Source organism: Anser cygnoides, chromosome 2, assembly GCF_040182565.1.
Source record: "Anser cygnoides isolate HZ-2024a breed goose chromosome 2, Taihu_goose_T2T_genome, whole genome shotgun sequence".
Lineage (NCBI taxonomy): Eukaryota > Metazoa > Chordata > Aves > Anseriformes > Anatidae > Anser > Anser cygnoides.
Window position 1 is genome coordinate 77,029,830 of NC_089874.1, and position 23,387 is coordinate 77,053,216.

At 36.1% G+C, this 23,387-nt stretch overlaps 2 protein-coding genes across 30 annotated transcripts in view; one reads left to right on the top strand and one right to left on the bottom strand.

Annotated features, from left to right (window-relative positions):
- Positions 1 to 23,387, top strand: part of LOC106034895 (uncharacterized) — a 570,359-nt gene that overhangs the window by 523,974 nt on the left and 22,998 nt on the right. For 15 of the 17 annotated variants that reach the window (XR_010829466.1, XR_010829470.1, XR_010829469.1 and 12 more), the window contains 2 exons: positions 7,673 to 7,718; positions 18,196 to 18,575. The gene's annotated coding sequence lies outside the window, so the exon portion shown is untranslated. Of the gene's footprint in view, positions 1 to 7,672; positions 7,719 to 18,195; positions 18,576 to 23,387 lie in introns of those variants that run through there. The other 2 variants (XR_010829461.1, XR_010829460.1) reach the window with 2 other exon arrangements.
- The window catches only part of CDH12 (cadherin 12), a 564,885-nt gene continuing 543,242 nt past the window's right edge, over positions 1,745 to 23,387 (bottom strand). For 12 of the 13 annotated variants that reach the window (XM_066992497.1, XM_066992498.1, XM_048047680.2 and 9 more), the window contains 5 exons: positions 18,553 to 18,689; positions 10,925 to 11,046; positions 9,189 to 9,306; positions 5,121 to 5,372; positions 1,747 to 3,154 (listed from right to left, as the gene is read on the bottom strand). In XM_066992497.1, coding sequence (XP_066848598.1) covers positions 2,655 to 3,154; positions 5,121 to 5,372; positions 9,189 to 9,306; positions 10,925 to 11,046; positions 18,553 to 18,689 — 1,129 coding nt within the window. In that variant the 3' untranslated portion in view covers positions 1,747 to 2,654. Of the gene's footprint in view, positions 3,155 to 5,120; positions 5,373 to 9,188; positions 9,307 to 10,924; positions 11,047 to 18,552; positions 18,690 to 23,387 lie in introns of all 13 variants that reach the window. The other variant, XM_066992499.1, reaches the window with a different exon arrangement.

Consider the following 23,387-nt stretch of genomic DNA (forward strand, 5'->3'; position numbering starts at 1 on the left):
TAGCTGCTAGAATTGCAACTTTCTCAGGAGCAAGCCTGCTATGTGATGTCAGAAAGCCAAACTCTGTTCTTGCTTATGTTGACTTTACTAGTGTAAATAATTGTAAAGGACCAATACAGTTACAAAAAGCAGACGTTGACCCCAGGATTGCACGTCCGTAAATGAGCGGTGTCAGATGCTTGTTTTAGCTGTGGCAACAGGGGAGGACGTATTGCTATACATATGCTACATGAGGAAGCATTGCAAAGTACCTCCAAAAGAGTGACTTTTGCATGAATCAAACCTGTGTTGTAACTTGTAGCAAAAAAAATATATATATTATTCAAAATATTATATAAAATATATATATTTTTTTTTTTTCCCAGAGCTCTGTTTTAGGCCTACTCTGCAGTATCAAGTTGCCTTTGCTATGCTGTAAGAAGCACAAAATTTAAAAACACCACCTTCAATGTCAAAATTGTTATGCTGGTCAACGGCCCTTTCTAATCCATTTTCTTCCCTGTCATGTGAGAGAGTGCTTTTGTTGCCTTAGTTTGTCTTTCAAGAAATATAGAATACCTTTGCAGATAATGAAATAAACAAACAAACAAACAAACAAAAACACCAACAAAAAACATTTCTCGTTACCACATACAGTGTTTCTTCCTCAGCACTCTGCTAGTATGAGCTATGTCAACTGGTTTTAGTGGAGCCTTGTCCAATTGTACCAAATGATCCTAATCTTATTTAAGCTATATGTCTTTTAAAATCTTATTGGGAGAGTCATTTACACATGTTTGAAATACCCTTACATTTCCACGAGAGTATAGGGAACTTTGGGTGTATTAATCAGGCTTGTGAGAGAACGATATATGGTAGCTCTTAATTCTTCAGTGGTACAAAAAATAAGCTGCAGACCTGAAGTGAATGGAAGACATCTTATTCATGAAAGACTTAGATTGACCTTGCCAGTGCTGTTAATCAGGAATAGAGCTCAGCAGATTGTATAGCACTGTGTAGATTTTAGAAGGAGAATTAAGTATATTTGCACTTCAGGAACCATACACTACTGCCTTACAAAATGTGTATGCTTTAGATCATCAGAAAAAGCCACATGAAATAGTTTTATAAGAGCTCTTCCATGCATAATGCCTTGCAAATGTCTGTGCTTCTGATATTTTCTTTTGCATGGATATGTACATGAAGCGTGGACAAGCATACTGTCTTAATTTTATTTTGCTTCTGTTAATATTTTAGCAAGGGGTAGATTTAATTAGGACAAGGTGTAATGGCTTTAAAGTAAAACAGGAGATTCAGATTAGATGTTAGGAGGAAATTCTTTGCTGGAGGCACTGGAACAGGTTGCCCAGGGAAGTTCTGGATGCCCCATCTCTGGAGGTCTTCAAGACCAGGTTGGATGGGGCCTTGGGCAACCTGGTCTAGTGGGAGATGGCCCTGCATGGTAGGGGGGTTGGAACTGGGTGATGTTTAAGGTCTCTTCCAACCCAAACCATTCTGTGATTCTATGAAGAACAAAATTAATATGTTTTCCATGCTCAGAATGCTTTCTAAAATATTTGATGAGGGTCTGATGCCAAAAGACGATGATATGGTGAACTGTTGTGGATGGTCAGTTAAAAAATAACTACCTCTATAATATGTATAAAGTATGTATGCCTATAGTACCTACAGAACAATCTAATTGCAAAGAAAAGTAAAGTGGAGTTCTTTACAAATACTTCTTTAGTGATAATTACAAGGAAAAAAACGACTTGGTACTAAAAATACAACAATACTCTTAAAGAAATAAAACTCCTCATTTTATGTTCTAATAATAGTCTCATTTTAAAAGAAGAGGGAAAGCCAAGGGAAATTTCCTTCACGTAAAGGAGTAGCTGCTTTCATCTTTTATTATTCTGGAAAAAAAAAAAGTAATATTTTCATGAACATTTAAATATTCATTGATGTATGGTACGATCTTTTCCTTTTTAATTTTGGCTTTACAACTTCAGAGTGAGCAATAGCATTTTAAATTTAAATTTTCTGTGAAATTTTGGAAGAAATATGATGCCTCAACATACTATTTTCTTCTTTAAAAAAACAACAAAAAAAACCACATAAACCCCAAACACAATGAACACCCCCGTCTCCTCCTCCCCCCCTTAGTTTTAGTCATTAGATATACTCCAGGAAGTTGTCTCCATTTTTGTTCTAAAAGAAGTCAGCGTGTTGCTATTGCTTCTTGTCTTAAAGTTCATGTCCAATTTACCATTCAGTTTTGTAACACAATAACAGCAGACTCTTTACCACTTAAATGATAAAAGTTTCAATAGGCACTTTAGTGGAATTACGAAAAAGCTACCACTCTTCCACCATGATGCCAGAAAGCTATCTTCTTTCTAAGTCAATCAGTAAACTGTACCTTGTAGGCCTGAGCTTGTCTCAGTGTAATTCCAGAGTAACAAAATAACAACAACAAAAAACTGTATATTACAGGATTTATCCCTCTGTTGTAGATCAAACAAAAACTGACTGTATGATAAATGTAGTAACTTGCTGGAAATATTTGCTGTCTTTTATAATCAAAGGAATTCTGTCCTATTATAAAGCTTGGGTTTATCTTTTTAATTTGTTGTTGGTTTACTTTTCTTTTTATTTCACTGTTGTACTTGTTCTTAAGTGACTTTGTCAGGGTTATAACTTTCTTCTTCTCCAAACATGTCTGCCAAGATCTTAAAGCGAGGTCCCCAGTCACTCAGATAGTCATAATCCTGGTCTGCCTCTGTAGTAAGGGACTCTATGGAGCTGAGAGACTCTGCAACAGATCCATTTCCTTCATAAGCATAGGTTGCCAAGGAGTCATAAGGGGGTGCAGTTGGATCCACATCATTTTCCTGCAGCCTTTGATTAATGAAATCTCTTATGTCTGTGTTATCTTCCACTGGTGGTCTCTGACGTGGAAAACAAAAGGTGTCTGGTTTTATGTCCCTGCGCATTTTGTTATCTTCAATCACTTTGGGATTCCTCAGGGCACCAATGTCGAAAGCCTGGGTGTCCTCTTCTCCACCTCCTTCATCATCATAATGGATAACATTATCTCTGATGTCTTCTTTAGAAGTCATCAGGGTGTCCTTTTTCTTCTGCCTCCGTAGTGCTACATATAGTACCACAATGACTGTAATGAGAGAAAACAGAAGTTAAGACATGCACAGAAATAATTTGGTACTCTGATGATATATCATTATATCTTCCCTTGAAAGCTGTGAGGAATCAAAAGGATTTTTTTTTCCTTAAAAGTTAGACTCCTATATTCTTATAAAAATAGCAGTGCTCTAGCCAATAAAAAGTGATTTGCGGTTTGATGTATGAATCTAACTTTCCTTAGTGCTTGCTGTGCTGCTGAAGGAAGTAACAAATAATCTTCCTGCTGACCTGCTTTATGTAAAAAATAGGGTTGGACAGGAATTGCAGTTCAGAGAGACAGAGAGGATTTTTTTTTAAATGTCTTCCATAACATAACAGAGAAAAATCCTCAAATTTCCATGCATCAAAGAGAGAACAAATGAAATAAAAAAATAAAAAATAAAAATAAAGCAGTATTAAAGGAAAAAAAAAAAGAATCTTTGAGATGGAGGAAAAAAAAAGTCCTACTTCAGCTTTTTATTTGTTTATTTATTTTTAGGGCATTACTGGGCATAAGAATGGCAACATAAAATGCTTTCCTACACCTGTGTTTAGATCTTCTAGACACTTGAGTCTGTAACAGAGAGTTTAGATATCCTGAGAATCCTGCTTTAAGATGGAGTTATAACTGACTTAACTCTTCACTTTGAAATAAGCCAAACTTTTTTCATAATGGCTTTTTATTATTATTATTATTATTATGAAGCTCACTCTTAGCTGTTTTTATCCAGCAACCCCCTAAAAATAATATAAAATAAAATTAAAAATTAAAAAAAAAAAAAGTAGTCCCAAGGACTTGTGGTAGACAAGATAGTTTCCTTTCTTCAGAAAAACTGACCTAAGGGCTTTTATTTTATTTTATTTTATTTTATTTTATTTTTTTTTTTTTTTTTTGAATTCTTCGGAATGGGTGTACTTATTAATTCTCATTCCATGAAGTATGAACATTGGCCATTCTCATTCTGATTTCAAACAACATTTTTTTCACAACATAAAATTTGTACAGAACAGAAATTCTGAATTTTACCCACTGCTACTTAGAAGCTACTAATGTAACCTCCATCCTGTAGTACTTACTTAAGTGGTAAATTACTATATTTATCCAAATGGAAAGATGTATCCCTACATTATATTCAGTGTCTGTGCTCTTTTTCTTATCCAATAAACCTACACAAGGATTAGCATGAGATCTAGGAAGCCCATTAGTATCAAAAAGAGGCCTCTGTAAGAATCAATCTGCAATCAGTGCTGTGTATGTCACAAAGTTGGCTTGAATTTATTAGTCATCCCGCAGTGAGCCTGTGTATGTCACAAAGTTGGCTTGAATTTATTACCAGGTCATTAAAGCTATACTGTAGGTAGGATGCACACTAGTATGGACTGCCTTGGGTGTGCTGTAAATAAGATGAGATTTAAATATAATGTAGATCTAGATGATGATGCCATGTTATGGAAGGCAAGCCCACCTGAAATTAAAATCTTTGTGTCAAGTTTTACAGCGACCTAGCCAGTCACAGTCTGCATTACAATTATTTTCTTCTCTTTCATTTCAACACTTTTCTTTTTCTCAAGTTGATATTAAGAATTAAATAAAGGCCTTTACTAAGTCCTTTACAGCTGTTACTGTCAGTAAGACTTCTCTACCTTTGTAATTTAAAAAATATCAGCTTTTCAAGAAAAGTATTAAGTGAAACTGTTTCAGAGAAAAAAATACAGTTCAGGTTCCACTGAAAGCTGGTTCATTTCATGCGCTAAGAAACATGTAAGGGTTAGCAGATTCACATTCATGGTCAGTGTTTTGGGATGCTTTCCTAGAAAGGTAGAAGCACACAAGTTCTCCTAAACATCCATGCAATTTTCAGTGGCTTTTTTAAACACCAGATTAAGCTAATGACAACACAAATTAATTCACAGGTGAGTCATAATAACACACTTCAAATTGTGTCATGAGAACTAACCTAGAAGTATAACAATACACAGCAGGATGGCAATCAGTGCTCCTGTGCTGAGGCCTACTGGCAAGAAGATTGCTTCCACATTGCAGGACAGGATGGTACCATCGGAATCACATCTGCAAACTCGGATAGTCATTGTGTTTGTGCTGCTCTGGACAGGGTAACTGCTATCTTCTATTACCACTGGAAGAAAGTACAGCTCTTGCTGCCTCCTACTGTAGCCATTTCTCCTGGTTTCAATCCCAGCTGTGTTGTCTGTAAAACATGAGACAGACATTACAGGATTTTTACTGTGCACTGAATTCACCCTTGTAGTTTCTATCACCTTTAGTCGAAGGAAGCTGTTTTATTTTTGAAACTCAGTGGATGCCAAGATCTTATGTAATTACCTGATTTTATCATTACAGATGGTACTGTATTCTGATCGGTGCAGAGCATCAACTAATATTTCATTTCTTGTAAGCTTGTTAGCTTGACAGCTAACATTTGAAAGAAGACAAATAAATAAATAAATAAAAACACTACAGGTATTAAATTAGGAAGGCTTTTCAGTTTTTCTTTTCTCCTTATCTCCTTAGAGTCCAGGACTGTGCTCAAAAGGACTCGATTGCAAATGTATTAATCTCTATTAAGCAATTCATTTCCCATAAAAAATGAAAGTAAGATACTTGGACAAAATACAAAACCCCTTCAACTTTCTTGCCTCATTAAAAATAAGTACAGAAATGAACTGAGCAATTTATAATCATTACATTTTCCATCAGTTAGTCACAAATATGTTCAGAGCTCCTAGGTTTTGTCATTTCTTCTCAGTAGCTATTCAGTTATCACTGCTTTTCTTGATTCAAACAGAGCAGCATGAAAATGATGTGCAGATCAAAATAATTATATTCAAAACAAAAATAAAAGAAAATTAGCAAGGAATCAATAATCTGTCAGATCTGAATGAAGGTAGCCTGCAGCAGTAACTATTTTGTCATCTCACCCCTGTGCTTTACTGTATCTTCAGAAAAGGTTATTTGTTGTCTATGCTATGACTCTCATTCCCACTTGGAGTTTTGTCGTCACTAGGTAGAAAAATTAAGGCCGCTGAATTCAACAGGACAATAAGAAGGAATCCTAAATATCCAAGATCAGATGCATTATGATCAGACACCATTCAGAAAGCACTTGACTGACAGAATGATCATTTCAGAAGTCACCATTTTGTCAAACAAACATGGCACATGGACATGACATATTCAGTGAATTTTAATTTTGAAAGATAAAATTTTTTCAAAATTGAAACAAACCAACTTCTATCTTCAGCTTGTTCTTTCTCTGTTTAATCATCTACACTATATAAAAACTACAAATACATTACACCAGGTGCACTACAAACACATTACACCTGCTCTAATTTCACATCACCCGTGATTGTAACAATATCAAATAGCACTGGATATTGAGCATCTTGATGTGTTTAAAAATGTTAAGACATCTTTACTTGTAAAAGTATTAACTATAATGTGACAAGCAAGATTGTTTCCCCAAATTCCTCTTACAAAGTACCTACCTTGCTAGTACAAGGTACACAAGGTACACAAGTACACAATCTCTAACTTAAAAATTATCGTATTTGTGTTTTTAAGAGGTGTCGTACCTGTAGCAAAAATGAGGTTTTGTTATTACACTTCTAAACTGTGTACAGAGCAGACTTTCCACCTTTTTGGTAAACAAAAGGCAGAAGACAGTGCATCATGTTGAGTTTTCCAAGAAAACACTATGGACAGCAAATCAGAGAATGGAAAATAACAGAAACTGCAGTGCAGCATTAAGAGGAAGCAAACTTCACCACTATCAAACACTTAAGTCCAGTGGGACTCAATGATGAGCAACATTTTAATCTTGCTTGGACTAAATAAAGTTAGATGTTGCAATACCACAGCAGTTTGAGAAAGTAGTAGATGTTAAAACCAAACTTTTTAGACTAAGCACTTCAGGAGAAGAATAATGACCTAATCTTACAAGAAAAAAAAGTAAGAGGACTTAATTCTATTATAAGGCTTTATATTCATTGAACAGTCTCAAGAAAACTAGTTGATTGGTCTCTGAAAAAATTCTGATCTACATATTTCTGGTTTAATAAGTTAATACTATTCATATCTGTGATGTGAAGATTTTGGTTTCATTACATACTGTATTTACAAATCATTAAGTGAAATTCTTTGTTCATTAATAAACTATAAACATAGCTATCTATGATGTCCTTAGACTGTAGTCACTACTAAGATTGGAAAGAAAACATTTTTGACTTGTCATTCACACAGAGGAGTTATGAAAAACAAAGAAAATAAGCAGTTATTTTTTCCACTGTTTCAAATTTATTTTTTTTCCTGAACTTTCTTAATCATTAAGGTATTCATAATTAATAGCTGTGCTTATTTTGTTGGTTTTCATTTGATATCTCCTAACCTTGGCAAAAGTTAACATCTTCAGAAATACTGAATCATATATTAAATGTAAGAAAAAATGACTTAATAAGTAGCCTATGCATTTTTTTTTTTCATTTCTAGCTCTTCTTAGATGAGATAACAATTCTCAAGAAAGGAATACTCAATGGTAAGCATACTTAACTTCTTCTCAAATTAAATTAAATAATAAGAATCAAATACTTTTTCTTAAAATAATAATTAGAACATATAGTTAAATAAGAAAAGGAATGTTACTGAATTTTATTGGAGGCCTTACATATTCTTTCTTTGCAAAGTAAGGTAAAACTTTTTTAATGAAAAGCTTATATCATAGTTCTTCAAAGATCACCTAATCACTGATAGACTCAGTGTTAAAATTTCTTTCCAAATTTGTTTAAATTAATTGGTAATGAAAATTTGCTGCTGTTTATTATGATGTATTATAGATATTTATCTTTATAACAATAATAACGTAAGCATCAAGAACACTATCAGTATATAAAGTACTTACATAGGTACCTGAAAAAGGACTTAAGAGATTTGGCCACTTGTGCACCCTTTATGTAAATAAGTAAACACATAAATAAATGAATCCAATTCAGTGTTTGGTCAGACTTTGAATTTCTTAAACTCTGTAGCATCCTACACTTCTGCCATGAGCTTAAGCAGACCTGCCCCAATGCAGGCATAACCACAGTTACCTACACCCCCTCTACCTGTAAAGTAAAACAAGGCACTTTATCACTTAAAGGACATGATTAGTCATTATGCTTTCATTGTAATTTTGACAGCTGTTACCATCAGTTGTTACATGATAAGATAAAGTACCACTTAGTCAACAGACATAGTATAGCATGATTAATATGGCAACGTTGATGCTAGGTATTGGATTCTGTATAAAAATATAGACTATCAATTGGAAAAAAAAAATGATTTTTTCTACTGAAAGGAAAATCAGGAAAAAGTAAGTAACAAAATATTCTGAGATTTTCTTTTGCTGTTTCTGTTCAGAAGCGTACATGCTTAAAGAATTCTATGGCAGTAAAAAAAAAAAGTCATCTTCTTTGCCATTTATGGGAAGCATTCAACTGAAAAATAAAGAACAGATCAACAGTAATAAAAAACTGGGAGAAAAATCAGAGATGTTAATCATATAAATCTATCAGTTTTTGAGAGTGTTGTAGGATGTTGTTATACTGCAGCAGCAGTGTTCATATTTAGAACTAATTCTCCTATAGGACTATGTGTTCTTCAGAAAGCACAATAGCTGCATACTTTGAAATGAGTTAGAAAAGCAGTACTATTTAAACAATGCAGCATTAATGCCTTATTTAATGGTAGACCTGCATTGGCAGAAAGAGTAATGAAACATGTAGTAGTGTTTTTGCAGGCCTATAAGGAAATTCCAGACTTTGATGTTCAGACAATTTCTGGCCCCTACAGATGAGAAAAAAATGTAAGACTTAAATTTATATCTATGTATGTCCTAAATAGTTTAACAACTACTAACGTGCCATGTAAAAAAGTCTGTAGGCATGACTGTAATACAAAGTAATCATAATGGTCATTATAATCACAGCCTGCTGCTCTGAAAGAGAGATATGGGTAAGCAACTTACTTCTGTAGTCATGGACTGTGAAATTTGGTTTGTTGGAAGCCTCAGGTGACAGTCTGAAGGAAAACCTTTGCCCAGCTGGTGACAAATCTTTGTCTGCTGCAGTGACAGTCTGTATTACCTGAAACCAGATTAAGGTTAATTCTGAAGTCAGTTCACTCTTCTAAAAGAAACAGTTTTGTAGAAGTGGAAAGTGAACCTCAGGTGAAACAATGAAAGGGAAATCCTTCTGGATTACTCTCATTCCTCTAATGGGATGGTGGAGGTGAGGAGTCTGAATGCTCTAGCCTCCGGAAGTCTCGTGATGTCCCAGAAGGTCTCCCTTTGGCATATATGAAGGAAATCAGAAGCATTTTCCCTATTATGACAGGGAAAGTATTTAATATTCATTCTATGTATCAAAATATGACATTGTTTGCAGGTGAGTGATAATATTAACTAAAGACAGCTCACTTTTTACTGCTACTACCATTATTAGGAATACCACATGGTGTAGTACTTCACAAAGCTGCACCTTTTTTTTTTTTCAGGTTGGGAGGAAGTGGAGAGGGTTGAAAGGTCTACGCCATCCAGGCATGAATGGAGTATTAGGACAGGAAATTTTGAGTCTCAAGAGTAGATGAGGATCTATTAGATATTAGTTGAGGACAGTGCAGTTAAAATGTTTCATGGTAGGATTACCATTGATCTAGATTTTTGTGCCAAAAAGTTTTGGCAATTATTCATATAACAAAATATTTATAACTTTTGTCAGTTCATTGCTTATTGCAGCCTTCCCTGTAAAAGACTGTCCTTCCCATTATCAGTGCCTGAATAAAAAGCTAAAGGTTTTGATCTGATGAACTAGAATCTAATTTAAATTTTCTGGGAGGTAGTTGAAGCATGTAAAATAAAATAAATAAATAAATAAAAAATAAAAATAAAGAGAAGATAAGAGGAATACTATATCATTACTATTACATCTGTAATAAAAGCAATGAAAATCATACGGGCTGAATAAATATTACATGCATATAAAGAGAAGTCACTGATGACACAGCAGGCTGCATATGTTGCTTCCACTGCTGGCAGTAACACCCGTAGTTGAACAGTTACAAGTCTTGGAAACCATCCTAGCTGTTAGTATGTGTGATGGTAGCCATCATGCCTTGCAGCAAGGTGCAAAGCCTTGGCGTTTTGCAGCACAACGTTGTTTAGTTGTGCAAATTTTGTGTAGGAAGCGCACTTGCCAACAGCCCCTGGGCCAGCTCTATTGATATAGGCACTGTTCATGGTATAAGGTGCTATTCTGAATCTGAAAAAGGGTTTGCATTCTATATATATGTTTGAAACTGCTTGTGAAAAACAAGCTTTCAGGAGGACTGTCTTTGGTATTGTGGGTTTCTTTCCTGAGGATAGGACACAGAGATGTATGTAATCCATCCTGTTCTGTTTACTCGCTTGACTGCAGTTTTATCCATGTTTTTAAATATCTTAAATGAAGGGCTTCTTTCTCCTGACACTACTATTCCCTTCACAGCCGAGGGTGGCTGTAGCCTGTATAATCAGGGTTCACAAAAGTAACTAGACCATAAAGGTCAACAAACAGAATTCCAAAAGGTGGATATTTACATCGCAGGCATTTCATTTGTAAAAGAATCATGTAAACACGATGCCATTTTTCAAACCCAGAGTTTTGCATAGCTATAAATAGTAAGAAAATAAAAAGAAAAATAGCAAGCATTACAAATTTGAAATACCTGTCCTGGTTTGGCATTTTCACATACAGATGTCTCATACGGAACTGAAATTTCAGGAGGAAACTCGTTGACATCCAGGACGTTTATTATAACGTTGACTTTGCTGGTTAATAGTGGGTTACCTATAAATAATTTTTAGGAGAAAAGCATTAAGGAATGCTATTTATGTTTGTTGTCATCACCAGTGCCCATGAGCTGTCATAATATGTTTTGATCACAGTATGGTGACTTCTAAAAATCCTTGACTTCCATTTATTTCTGATTTGCACTAAGCAGAAATCAGAAGCAAGCTTCGTATCATTTTTTACCAGACTCTGATCCATTAATGTTCATGGAGTAAGGAATCAATCAACATGATTATGTTTATCAGAGCATGATTTACAGAATTTGAAGCTTCATGTGTAATTATAGGTGCAAACTTTTCTCAGATCACTTTTCATGGGGTCTTTGGAAAATACTTCCAATGATTAAAACTGAACTCTGTTTTCCACAATGGAATGCAGAAAATCAATATTATCTAGCCACTGTTTGCATCTCCAAGATATTAAGGAGGTAAGTGGAGCATATTCATTTATTAGATGGAGAAAAGTGAGAAAGATTAAAAAGAAAAAAAAAAAAAAAGAAAAAACTTGCTGAAAGCCAGTGGTAAATTTAGCAGTGAAACATATAGAACTAGGATTAAACTCAGATTATCATGCTATGTCAAAACATATTTGTTTAGCTGCATAAATATTTGCAAGGACCAAATAGTCTTGTGCAAAATAAATGCTAAAAAATAGTCTACATTAAGCTTCTGTTCATTGTCTTACTAACACAGATAAGTATCATTTATTAAGCTGATAGAATTTAGTTACTAGATGCATTTTATAAAAAAGATTACCTGCAAATTCAGTGTCCAATAGAAAGGAGATACAAATTCAATACCAAGCAGATAAAATTCTCTTTTACGTTATGCTGAGACACCTTGGATGATAGCAGATACATAAAAAAGGATAATATAATTATCCTTTTGAATTTAAAGAGTGGCAGTGACTACACAGACACAGTTAGTTATTCAAGAAATCTATGCTGTGAAGCTAGGTGGTGTAGAAATGACAGCATGGGCTCATGGTTAAGAACAAGAACAGTTTTCTTGAACCTTCAGACTTAAATGGACTGTTTAAATTGTTTGCAGTAGCTGCTAACTTTGTAATTTGTATAAACCTGTGCACATCTATTGTTTATAACTAACACAGCAGGAGGCAAAGTCTCTTCTCAGGCCAACAATACCTTACAACTCAGCATCCAGAAATTCATTGTAGCACTTGTCAAAATCGTACACGATTTCGTTCTTGTTCTTAGGAACTACTAAAGGAAATGTTTTCAAGAAGCCTCAGCCAAAGCCAAAAGGCTTTTCTAAGTGATTTCCTAGTTAAGTAGCACTGGCTGCAAGTAAAAGCATGCTTTACTTGTTTACAAGTAGTGGACAAACTGACCATCTTACATATTCAGCTTGGAATCTTAAAGATACCGCTACCAAAATCCCACAGTATTTGTAGTTCCTTCCTATGAACCTGTCTAATTAGTATAGAAATCTGACCATTGTTTTCTGTGGTCTTTGAGCCCACAGTTGTTTCCAAGTCACCACCAGCACTACATTCAGAATGTCTCTGGAAAAAGGCTTTGTGCAGTATGAATGTGGACAGGACTTGTTCTAGCAGCCGGGAACAGGGCAGGGATTCTTTAGGTGCCAGAAGAAATTTAGATCACTTGCCACAGTTGAACTGGTTCCTTTGAAATGACAGGAAACAAAAAAGTACTAAGATGCTATTTTTTGTCAGCAGAGGGCAGGACTCCAACTCTGAATATACACAGAGATCAGCTAAGTCCTGAGTAGGTCAACTTCAAAGAGATACTGGCAGAAACCGAGCCTAAAATCTTGAAACTTCCCTGCTTGCAGTGCCCCCTGCAGAACCCAGCAACTCCCACAGAGTAACGTGGGCTTTCCTTCAGGTTTTGCACGTTCATTCTAAGGTATAAAGCTGAGCAGCAGAAGTTCAGTATATATTCTGAAGACACATTAGAGGTTAATACATTGCTGTGAAAGTACAGGTGTAGATACTTTTTTTTTTCACTTCTTTATAGGAATACATTAAAAATGCCCTTCCAGCAGAAGAATGAATGTATTCAAAATTCATGCATGTACAAAATGTACAAAGAATTAACATTTTGACTTCTCTCATAATCACTGCAGCAAGCTTTGCAAATATACATGAATATGTGTATACTTTTTGCATCTATTTCTCACTGATGGTCTAATTATTTTCTGTGATTCTTTGAAAAAAGTTTATATATCTTTCTGCCAACTATTTTTACAAGATAGATTTTTTTCTTGCATAAATGGTCAGCAAAAATCAAACATGGAAATAAACAGAATTACTACAGCATAAGATGGAGCTAATTCTGGGTTTCACATTATGGTTTGATTCATTTTCTTTCTGGTTTGCAGTGATATCAGTGTAACTAGTCATGTGTACAAAGGAAGACTGCCAGAATATTGTATACAGCTTTGAATTCACATGATTACAAAGACTTGTAATACTTGATGTGAACAAGGACGGAGAATTGCATTTCAAATACCACTTCACAGAGGTGACCTCGATTTCCTCTGTTTTTCTTTTGTTTGCTGTTTTATTCTGAAAATCAAATCATTCTGAGCCCAGTGAGCACAGTAGTGATGTGCATGCTGGTGTCAGTGAGTGAGTCACTGAAAACATCTGCTTATGCCTTTTAAACCCATATTACACAGAAGAGAAGGCAAGTGGTTAAATCATTAGCATAGTAATTAAAAGGCAGATTTCAGGTTTCAATTCGGCAAATTAATTAGCTTCTCTCTTCCTCAGTTTTCCTATCTGTCCTATCCGCTGACAACCTTGTTTCCTTCTTTTGCTTGACTACCCTAACATCTTTACAGCAATAGAAAATACTTTGACAAATAAGCTTGTGCAAATCTAAGATATCTGAGAAAACAGATGCTGACCATTGAGGAGAACTGGTGATACTTTAGTCCCACCTATAGTATGCAGGAAAGGATTAACTCCATCTTGAGATTTAAGCTCATGTTTCTTAAGCACTCACAAAACTTGGACCTAGGGTTATAGGAGTTGGGAAGATGGTTTGGACAGAAAGGATTATGGGTACTTTACATTTATTTTCAACCCTAACCATAGCCTTGAGGATGGGAAACCAGAAGTAAGATCTTATGCAGCTAACCTCTTTTACCTCTTTTTTACCTCTTTTGTAAGGTGCAAAAACTATTTCCAAAACTATTTCCTTCTTTGGTAATTAATCATAGAATCATAGAATATCCCGAGCTGGAAGGGACCCATAAGGATCATCAAGTCCAACTCCTGACACCACACAGGTCTGCCCAAAAGTTCAGACCATGTGACTAAGTGCACAGTCCAATCTCTTCTTAAATTCAGACAGGCTTGGTGCAGTGACTACTTCACTGGGGAGCTTGTTCCAGTGTGCAACCACCCTTCCGGTGAAGAACCTCTTCCTGATGTCCAGCCTAAACTTCCCCTGCCTCAGCTTAACACCGTTCCCGCGGGTCCTGTTACTGGTGATAATGGAGAATAGGTCACCTGCCTCTCCACTCCCCCTCGTGAGGAAGAGCAGGACACCAGGGAACTTACTGAGCACTGGACTGTGATTATTTCTACTGGTAAATTCTTACAGCAGCCCTTGGCACAGTTTTGGCCTGGGGCAACTAGTGGTCTTGCAGGCAATTCACATTCATGTGCTGAGAGTTAGTTTGGATGTGGGACCACTCTCAGAGGATCGATTTACATGTGGACACCCTGTTTGGAAGGTAAGAGTATTTAATGGCATAGAAATAGGCTGCTCAGTGCCAGCTGGCCTTAGTGCCTGGAATAAATGTGAGGCATGTTTAATTTATTAGTTTGGACAGAGTTGATGGGATCAAAAATGTTCAGAAACAAGAAGCATGAAAGCTACTAGGGTACTGATTTACTCTAAGAGGAAAACAAAAACCACAATGAAATACACTTTGGGAGAGGAAAGAATTTCAAGTATGGGAAATGAAATGGGGAAAAATAGGAGTCGGAAACATCCCTTTCCTTTTTAAGCACTTTTTTGATATGAAGGCTGTTTGTTGTTGTTGTTGTTATTCTTTTAATTTTTATTTCTATACATGGGTAAGGGACCTTCTGCATTCAACTGCCTTCACATCTGTGTCATCATCCGTGTGTTAGCAGAACAGTCATACGCCTCCCAAGAAAGAAGCTTTCTACTTTGGGATGAGCTTCTTAAACAAGGGCAAGAATAAAGTTATAGTGTGTTGTGTTACACAGGACAGTAGGCATCCATCACTCTGTACTGGGTAAACCTCTGAGATGTTCTCAAGAGTCCATTGTGCTGCTATTTGGAGACAGATTCACAGATCATGTTTAGATCAGGCGTTTGTTTTTTTTTTCAGGGTTAGAAATAAAAATAACAGTATAATGATACACAGTTGGTGCTGGTCATTGCATAACATGGCTAGCATCACTTTCCTTATCTGAGTTCCCCACATGGAACTAGCTGCTACTGTCCATAAAGAAGATATATGGTGTTACTTCTGGGTAATCAGAACTTCCTTTGTCTCTGAGCATGCAAGTTGACACAAGCAAGCCTAGAACAAGCAGATTTAATAATTAACTTGTTGCTAAGGCTCTAAGTTTTGCCTCTGTTCAAGCTGCCAATCTGCACCACATCTGGTGTAGGCAGGAATGAAGTGTCAGGACCTGGAGTTTAGAGAAGAATACTTTCAGTATATCTTTGTCAAATAAAAATGCAGAATGAGGACAACGGATGTAAAATCATTTACAAATTCCCAAAGAACAATGATTTTAAAAATATATATATATATGCATATATATATATATATTTCCTCCATAATAGGCGAGGTCATCAAAGGATACTCTAATATACATAAGGCAATTCTCCTTTGCCTCATTTTTGAAATACTTTCCTTTTAAAAATACAGTGTCTGGTGCTTTTCTGCTAATAAAAGTCAGACTTAACACCTTATAAGAGAAGTCCAAATGGTACATCCAATTCTACATTTATATTTACGTATTGTCTGCTGCTATGTTTAGCTATATGAACTGCACGTCATTTGTGCCATTGTTTGAAAGGTAATTTGATTGTTCAGAAATTGTAATATTACTTTGAGACTCTACTTGCTGTGAGAAGAAAAAAAAATTGTAACAAGCATCATCTGTGATTCCTAGAGGGTCTCATTCTGAAGCTACAGAAGCACAATGGGAACAATCTCTAGAAACCCCCAGTGCTAAGAGACAGGCAGTGAGTCTACACAAGCCCACTCATGACCTTGGCATCATTTTCCATATACAGGGGAATGATGGCAAAGCCAATCTAATTTAAATTTTTCTCCAACTTGATGGGGACAAAGCTGGTGGGTTTTGTTTATAGTTGGCCTGGCCAAGAAAAGATAATTTGCAAAATGACCACTGGAAGATACCTAAAAGGTTTTCTGGTGTTCTTTCAGAGGAAAAAATGATGTGAGAAAGCAAAATAAGCAATAGGCATATTAATATTTTGGAGTCTGTTTCTTTTAAATAGCTGAGATCAACAAGAGTTGAAAATACCTAGATAAGAATGAAGTCCATTCCTGGGACAAGTTTATGCAATACTGGGCCAATCTCCCTGGGTATATGCCAAGGTACTGTTCAGTATACTGTTACTGTTATAAGAGATGGTAATTTCAGTGTTTCTGCATCAGCACTGAATAGGTAGCATCACCTTTTGTAGCAGAAAACCTTCCATAATAATGTATTTTTTTCTTCTTTTAATTCAGGTGTTCCCTCTTCTTTTCTTACGCCTTCTTGGCTGTGTGCAGTGTGCCATTTCTCAACCCCCCATGTTTATTTCTGTGCTAGTTCTAGTCAGACAACTGCATATAATGTTTTGAAAGTTTATATACCTCAAATCTTCCATAATTTTCCAACATTTGTATTGGAAACAGGTACAGCAATTTTTTTATTGCTATGTATAATGGTTGATGTATATACATATTGACATACGGTGAAATGAGTCACAACTATGTCTCACATGTAGAGTTTTAACTAGGTAATTGTTAAAATTGGAAATTCCGTAATACAGGCTACCTGCTTCAGCTTTACATAAACATTTTATTACTGTATATGTGTTGAGAAAGTGCTCATAGAGGTTTTAGTTGACTTTAATTACTCTAGGTAATAAAATAAACAGATTCACACTAAGCTTATTAAAGCTGCTGCCTTATTGCAGAAAAATTTTACACTTCTCAGGTGTTCCTTATCCACCAATAAATAGTTAAGCTCTACTGAAATGCAGACCATTAAAAGACCTCCTTACTGCATCTACCTGCCTTTCAGTTTCTCTGGAAACGAAGTGCAGTTGTGCTGGACTTCCTGTCAGTATACACATGCACACGTATCTCCAGGTACTCAATCACTTATGATAGTTTAGTTTCCTCTGTCAGTGTATTCCTACTTCAAGCTAATAGAATTCAAGTGTTTATCTGACCGGTGTCCTTGTTATATTTTCAGACACCAGGGAATGAACCTGTAGTTCTCTGGGAGATAATTACAACTGAGAATTTCTTTATTTTAAATAATATATGCCTTTTCTACTTCCAAAATCTCCCTCTTTCAGTTAGTAGAATGTATTACTGAAGTCTCAGTGCCAAGCAATACATTGAGGAAAACATGTTCTTTGCTTTAGAAACTTGCATTTCTGGACACACAAACAATACAGAACGAATAAGAAACACATCAGGGGTCTTCTTCTACAGCCTGTTGATGTCCAAAGAGATACTTTCTTGGCCTTTACGCAGCTTCTGGATGATCAAAAAACTTTATCAAAAGATGGTATAAGCCTACAACTCTTTCAGTTTGACAGGATCATGAAGGAGGAATGCTACACACAAGGATAGCAATGAAGAAAGCTGAAGTTACTCAATACAACAAAGGAAGGGAGTTCTTATCCGAAAATAAAAGCTTTGTGAGAGAAGACACAAAACAAACTAAACTACCACAGATCGTATAGGAAAAGAAAACAAGTGGTTAAGCAGAAAGAGTCTTGGACAAAGAGAAAAATCAAAAGCAGAGAGCAAGCAGTCTGATTCATTTAGTGCCTTAAATTATTAGCATGCTATCTTGACTTAATTTTAGTGTACTACTTGTCTGAGAATTGAATGAGTGTTTATATTTTTACATCCTCAGAAAGCACATAGAGGGACCTGTTACTTGACTGACCATATTTCACATTATAAAAGCAGAAATGAGAACAGGAAGGTCCTCGTACAATCTCCTCTGGTCTCGGACTCTTCATGCTGACAAAACTTTTTTCAGCTGCTGAAGAAACTGTCCCTGAATGAGGACTACGAGAAAACTCCCACTGTACAGACCTGCTTGAACATCACACAGCCTTACAGTGAGTCCGGGAAGATGATATTTATTGGGCCTTTCTAAATAATTTCTTAGTAATACATGCACTCTTCACAGCATATTTATGTTTGAGCACTACATTCTGAAAAAAATGCCACATTAGCATATTAATTCAATTCGTGTCATACTTACTAACTTTACTTGCAATTATAGAGAAATTGTACTGTGCTGTGCTTTCTCTGTCCAGTAATTCATTAGTAGCAATGGTTCCTTCAGTAGCATCTATTGTAAAGTAGCTGTCCACATCATTCTTCCAATCAACGAAGTATCTGTATGTGAAAAATATTAAATAAAGTAGATGCAAATGTGCAATGATTACACATTTATCATAACAGCAGTCTAGCTGGCTGAAGTTTTGTTATTTTTCTCTTCCCAGCTATTACCATTCTTGCAGGAAGAAGACAATAAACAATTATTTGTTTATTTATTTTTTGCAGAGTTAGAATGCTCAAGGGAAAAATGGGATATAATAAAAGATTTAGTACTTCTTATGTTCAGATTATTTGAAAACAGGCTCCTGAGAAGTTGACTTCATCACTTATGTCTGTCACTTTGGAAAATACTAGAGAGGCTCACAGGGAAAAAGAGAAAAGATGTGAAACAGTGCGTGCTTAGTGATGAATAGTGAGTCAGATCTGATCTCTTTACATCCATTTGTCGCTGCAATAGCCTCGATGGGCTTGCAAAGAGGTGTCTTAGTGGATGTGTGCAGGCTGTTAGTACAGTCTACTCAGAGGTCCCTTACCTAAGGGATGCTGGAAGAATTGCAGTATGGAAGGTAGAGAACACTATGCTTATTCCCCCCACATATAAAGGTACATTGAAAAGGCTCTTTGCCTTTTGGAAGAAGAAAGAGATCTCACTTTCACTGGGGCTGTGAGGAACAGGGCAGTATTATTGCTTCCTTATTCTCCTTATGACTCTTTGTCAACTAAGTACAAACATAGAACAGATTCAAAACTCAAAATGTGCACAGATTTGTAATTTTTCCCTAGCAAGGACTTAATAGAAAGAAGAGATGTGCTTGTAAATGTAGCCACTTAAAAGCAATCTGATAATTATTCCAAAACCATTTCCATTAAATGCTAATTAATTTGAAAGTCTATTTTCACATTTGATGCCACTGTTTATAGTCATAACAGAATAATTTTTCTGATGCAGTGCTGCCAGCAACTAATTTCCTTTTCATTGCTAGCCTCTTCATACCTAGATGATGTTTCATAAAAACTAGGCAGGATGAAAGAGACAAACACATTTATGAGCAGTAGGCAACAAGAAAAAAGTGACACTCAACAGTAGCTACATTTAGAAGATCATAAAGGCCAGAGGACCATGTCTATGACACCTTGTTGCATGTAGACCAGTGAGAACAAGGGTAAAATATAGTATTTCCTTCTCTGATTAGTATGATTTATGGAAAGAAAGTATAGGGAATGTAATGATAAACACTATGTTCACTGCTGTAGAAGGAAGCAATGTTAGAAAGGTATATATGGCATATTCCCTTAGATTGGGCCTCATAAATGCTAACAGTTCAAGAAGACTTAAATAGTTAAAAAAAAAAAAAAAATAATCACAGGTAAGGTACCATGCTCCTTTGGAGACATTTTGTTTAAACAAAATCATAAAATGCTATCCATAGATAAAATAGTTTACTTCAGTTGACAGTCGTCATTACCAGTTCATTGCTTTATCTGAAAAGCCTCAGAAATGTATCCTTTTACATAACTGAGACGGCACATTTTCTTGAATATGATAATATTGCCTACCCATGTTTGTAATTTCAATTTCGTTGTTCAAAATTTAGTTGACATAAAAATTATGAAAAATAAATAAGCCATTTATTAGAATCATCATTAGACTGAGATGCTCTTTCAGGAACAGTAAAATCACTACTTCATGCTTTTCATGTTTAATAGATTATAATTTCTTTTGAAATTAAATATGCAACCATGCACAAATAAGTGGGATCAAAGTATCAGAAAGTAACTTGGCTTATCTTCCCCCTATGGTAGATGAGCTTTATCTAAATACCCTACACACAACAGTACGAGTCAGTAAAGAAAGTACAGGACCAAATTCAAAGTGCAGTGTAGGTGATAACAGCTTTTATCAAAAGGCTTTAAAACTACAGAAAGCATAATCAGTTTGAACACCATTGTTTTTAAAGTTGAGTTCAAGCACAAAGATTTGTAGTTTCAGAATCTCATAACCTATCTGCAAACATTCACACAGGTGGTTAACTTCATGCATAAGTCTAACCTCCCAACACGCCTACTTCTAAACGGGATCAAAGTCCAAAATAAGCATTGAAAGACTAGCACTACTCTAATGGTAGAGTACCTCTTGGCTTCAATTGAAGTGGGATCAGTGGGAATAGAACAGTGTAATAGAAAGACTTTTGGTCTTTTCTTCAAAATTCACTGTCTTCATATGCATTCACATTGTGGATATTATTGTGCCAGAATTGTTATTATTTTTTTTTTTCCTCCACTTTGGCAATATGTTTAAAGACATACCTACCTTCTTTCTTTTTATGGTAAAGAAGGCACATATTGTAAAAATAGGGGTGGAACAGCCAGACATTTCAGACTCTCTAATCCTAAGAAGATATATATAAAATCAGACTAGGGAGGGAAGGAAGGAGATAGGAGGAAGTATTGGAGATGTATTGCCTAAAATACATATTCTTTGAAGAAAAACTGCAAAAAAGCATCCCTTCTTCCTTCTTTTATTTATTGTCCATGTGCAGTACCCATGAAAAAAATTCAGAGAAGATCCTCTCATAAACAGCTCTTCTGGACATAGAATTGCTCCCAAATACTTTAGTAAATCTGTAAGGCGTAGCAAGAGTGTGAATGGAGCTTGACAGGCTGCTTTTCAAATGGGAATTTGGGGATCCCAAAGGGAGGTCAGTCTGAGGGAAGGCCTTAAAAGAAATGTAGTTTCCTTTTACAGCCCAAAAGCATTCTTTCATACAGTCTGACACTCAGTGTGAGATTTTTCTGTAAGGAGCACAGCAACACTTTGTCTCTTTCGGAGGCCCAAACTCTGTCTTCTTGAGGAAGAAAACAAAAACAAGAACAAAAACAAAACAAAATCAAGAAAAAAAAAAAAAAAAAGAAAGGAGGAAAGAGTCTCCAGTCAGAAAAATCTGTAACTTTCCAGAGACAGACCCAAGTATCTGGGACATTAGGACATAAAGTCTGACATTTCTTGTTAGACTGAGACAAAGAGTACCACTGTTGAAACATTGCTATTAGGACAGCTGTCTAGATCTTCTAGTCATGGTCTAGCAGTTTGAAGGAACTGACGCTGGTTTGTTTGACTGCTCGGAGTCCTTGTGAGACAGGTCATGGTCACTGCACTAATCCCGAGAGGCAGCACCCTCCTTGAAAAGTTAGGGCGATATGGTACAGCCTCACTTGTTGACATAGGACACAGCAGTAGTATCTTTTCAGAAGCACCTGAATTGGCCTGCCTGGCAGATCTGAGTATGAGACATTGAAAGATAGTTCATATTTGTTGTAAGAGCAGAAACTTTGAACTACATATCCCCCAGAATATACTTCTCAACAGAAGACTGTGTTTGAGATTATATTATTGAATCGTGATTAAGTGTGTAAGGACATGTCTTTGCTAACATTGTTTCAGCCTTCCCAACAATAGCTATATTTGTACATCAAATAGGAGAGAGGAGACAGAATAGAAATATCTGCTTTATAAAACAATATAAAAATATAAAAAACAAGTCTGGAGGACTCTCACCCAGAGTATTCACAAAGACACACACTGCCCTCTGAGGAGCTCCAATAACAACTTGCATTCATCCTGGTTAAATGGTGAGGTGGTGCGTGCTTCATGGGGTCTAAAGGAACACTCTCCAAAAAAGAGGGCTTACCTCCTTTTAAAGGGGAGAGGACAATGGGGAAGGCTGTGTCTATGCTAGCTGCAGCACAGCAGACAACAGAGTGCTTGATGGAGGGCTGTTGAACACGAGTGACAGCAGTTCACCCCTGCGAGGGTAATAGGAACTCTTAGCCACCAAGCAGACAACCTCAGCTGCTTCAGGCTGTTATACCATGAATAAAAGATCTGGACAGCTGTCCTGCTGCTGCTACAGAAATGTGTGACAACAGGTCACACCCAGGAGGGATGGGAGGTGGCAGTATGCTAAGGGATCTGTGGGAACCAAGACCTGGGGCATGTTCTCTGGTCCTAAAAATGAAGAAGGGAAGACTTCCCTGCTCAGCAGAGATGGCCTTGGGAACTGTGGGGTCCAGTCTCACCAGAATAGTGAGTGTGAGAAGAGCACTTGCAAAGATGCAGTCTACACCCTTTGTCACTGATTATATAGTAAGCAGGGAAGGGAAGCATGGATCATGACCCTTGAGATGAAAACATCTGAAAGAGTATTCAACTGGAACTGGCATGAAAAAGGAAAGGAATCATCCAACTCAGTGAACAATGACACATTTAACATTTAATTACTGGCTTTTCCTTTTAGTTTACTGTTCAACAAATAAGGAACAGTAATTTCAACCAGCCTTCTAAAAGAAGAAAAGAAAAAAGAAAAAAAAAAAAAGGAGGGAGACATTCCAATAACTTTTATATTTGTCTCTTGGTTGTCCTATGTCATCCATGCTGTTCATCAGTATGAATTGTCTTGTCTGTATTTCCATTTCTGTTGTGAAACTGTTGCTTAAGAGTACCCAAGATAGTGGATCTAAGAAAACCCAAACCATGAATTTTCTGTGTATACTCCAAATGGTTTGGATGCTAACCCCAGTTTCAAAAGCATCTTATTACTACAGCTACAGCATGCCAAACCCAAGCATTGGAATGAAGCATTTTAGATGTTAGAAAATTCCTGATGTGAAGTATCACTTCTAAGAGAAACTATGTTTTCAATTATGCTTTTTCCAAACTGTATTTTTTTCCAACTTCAAGTATACACTTAATGCCTT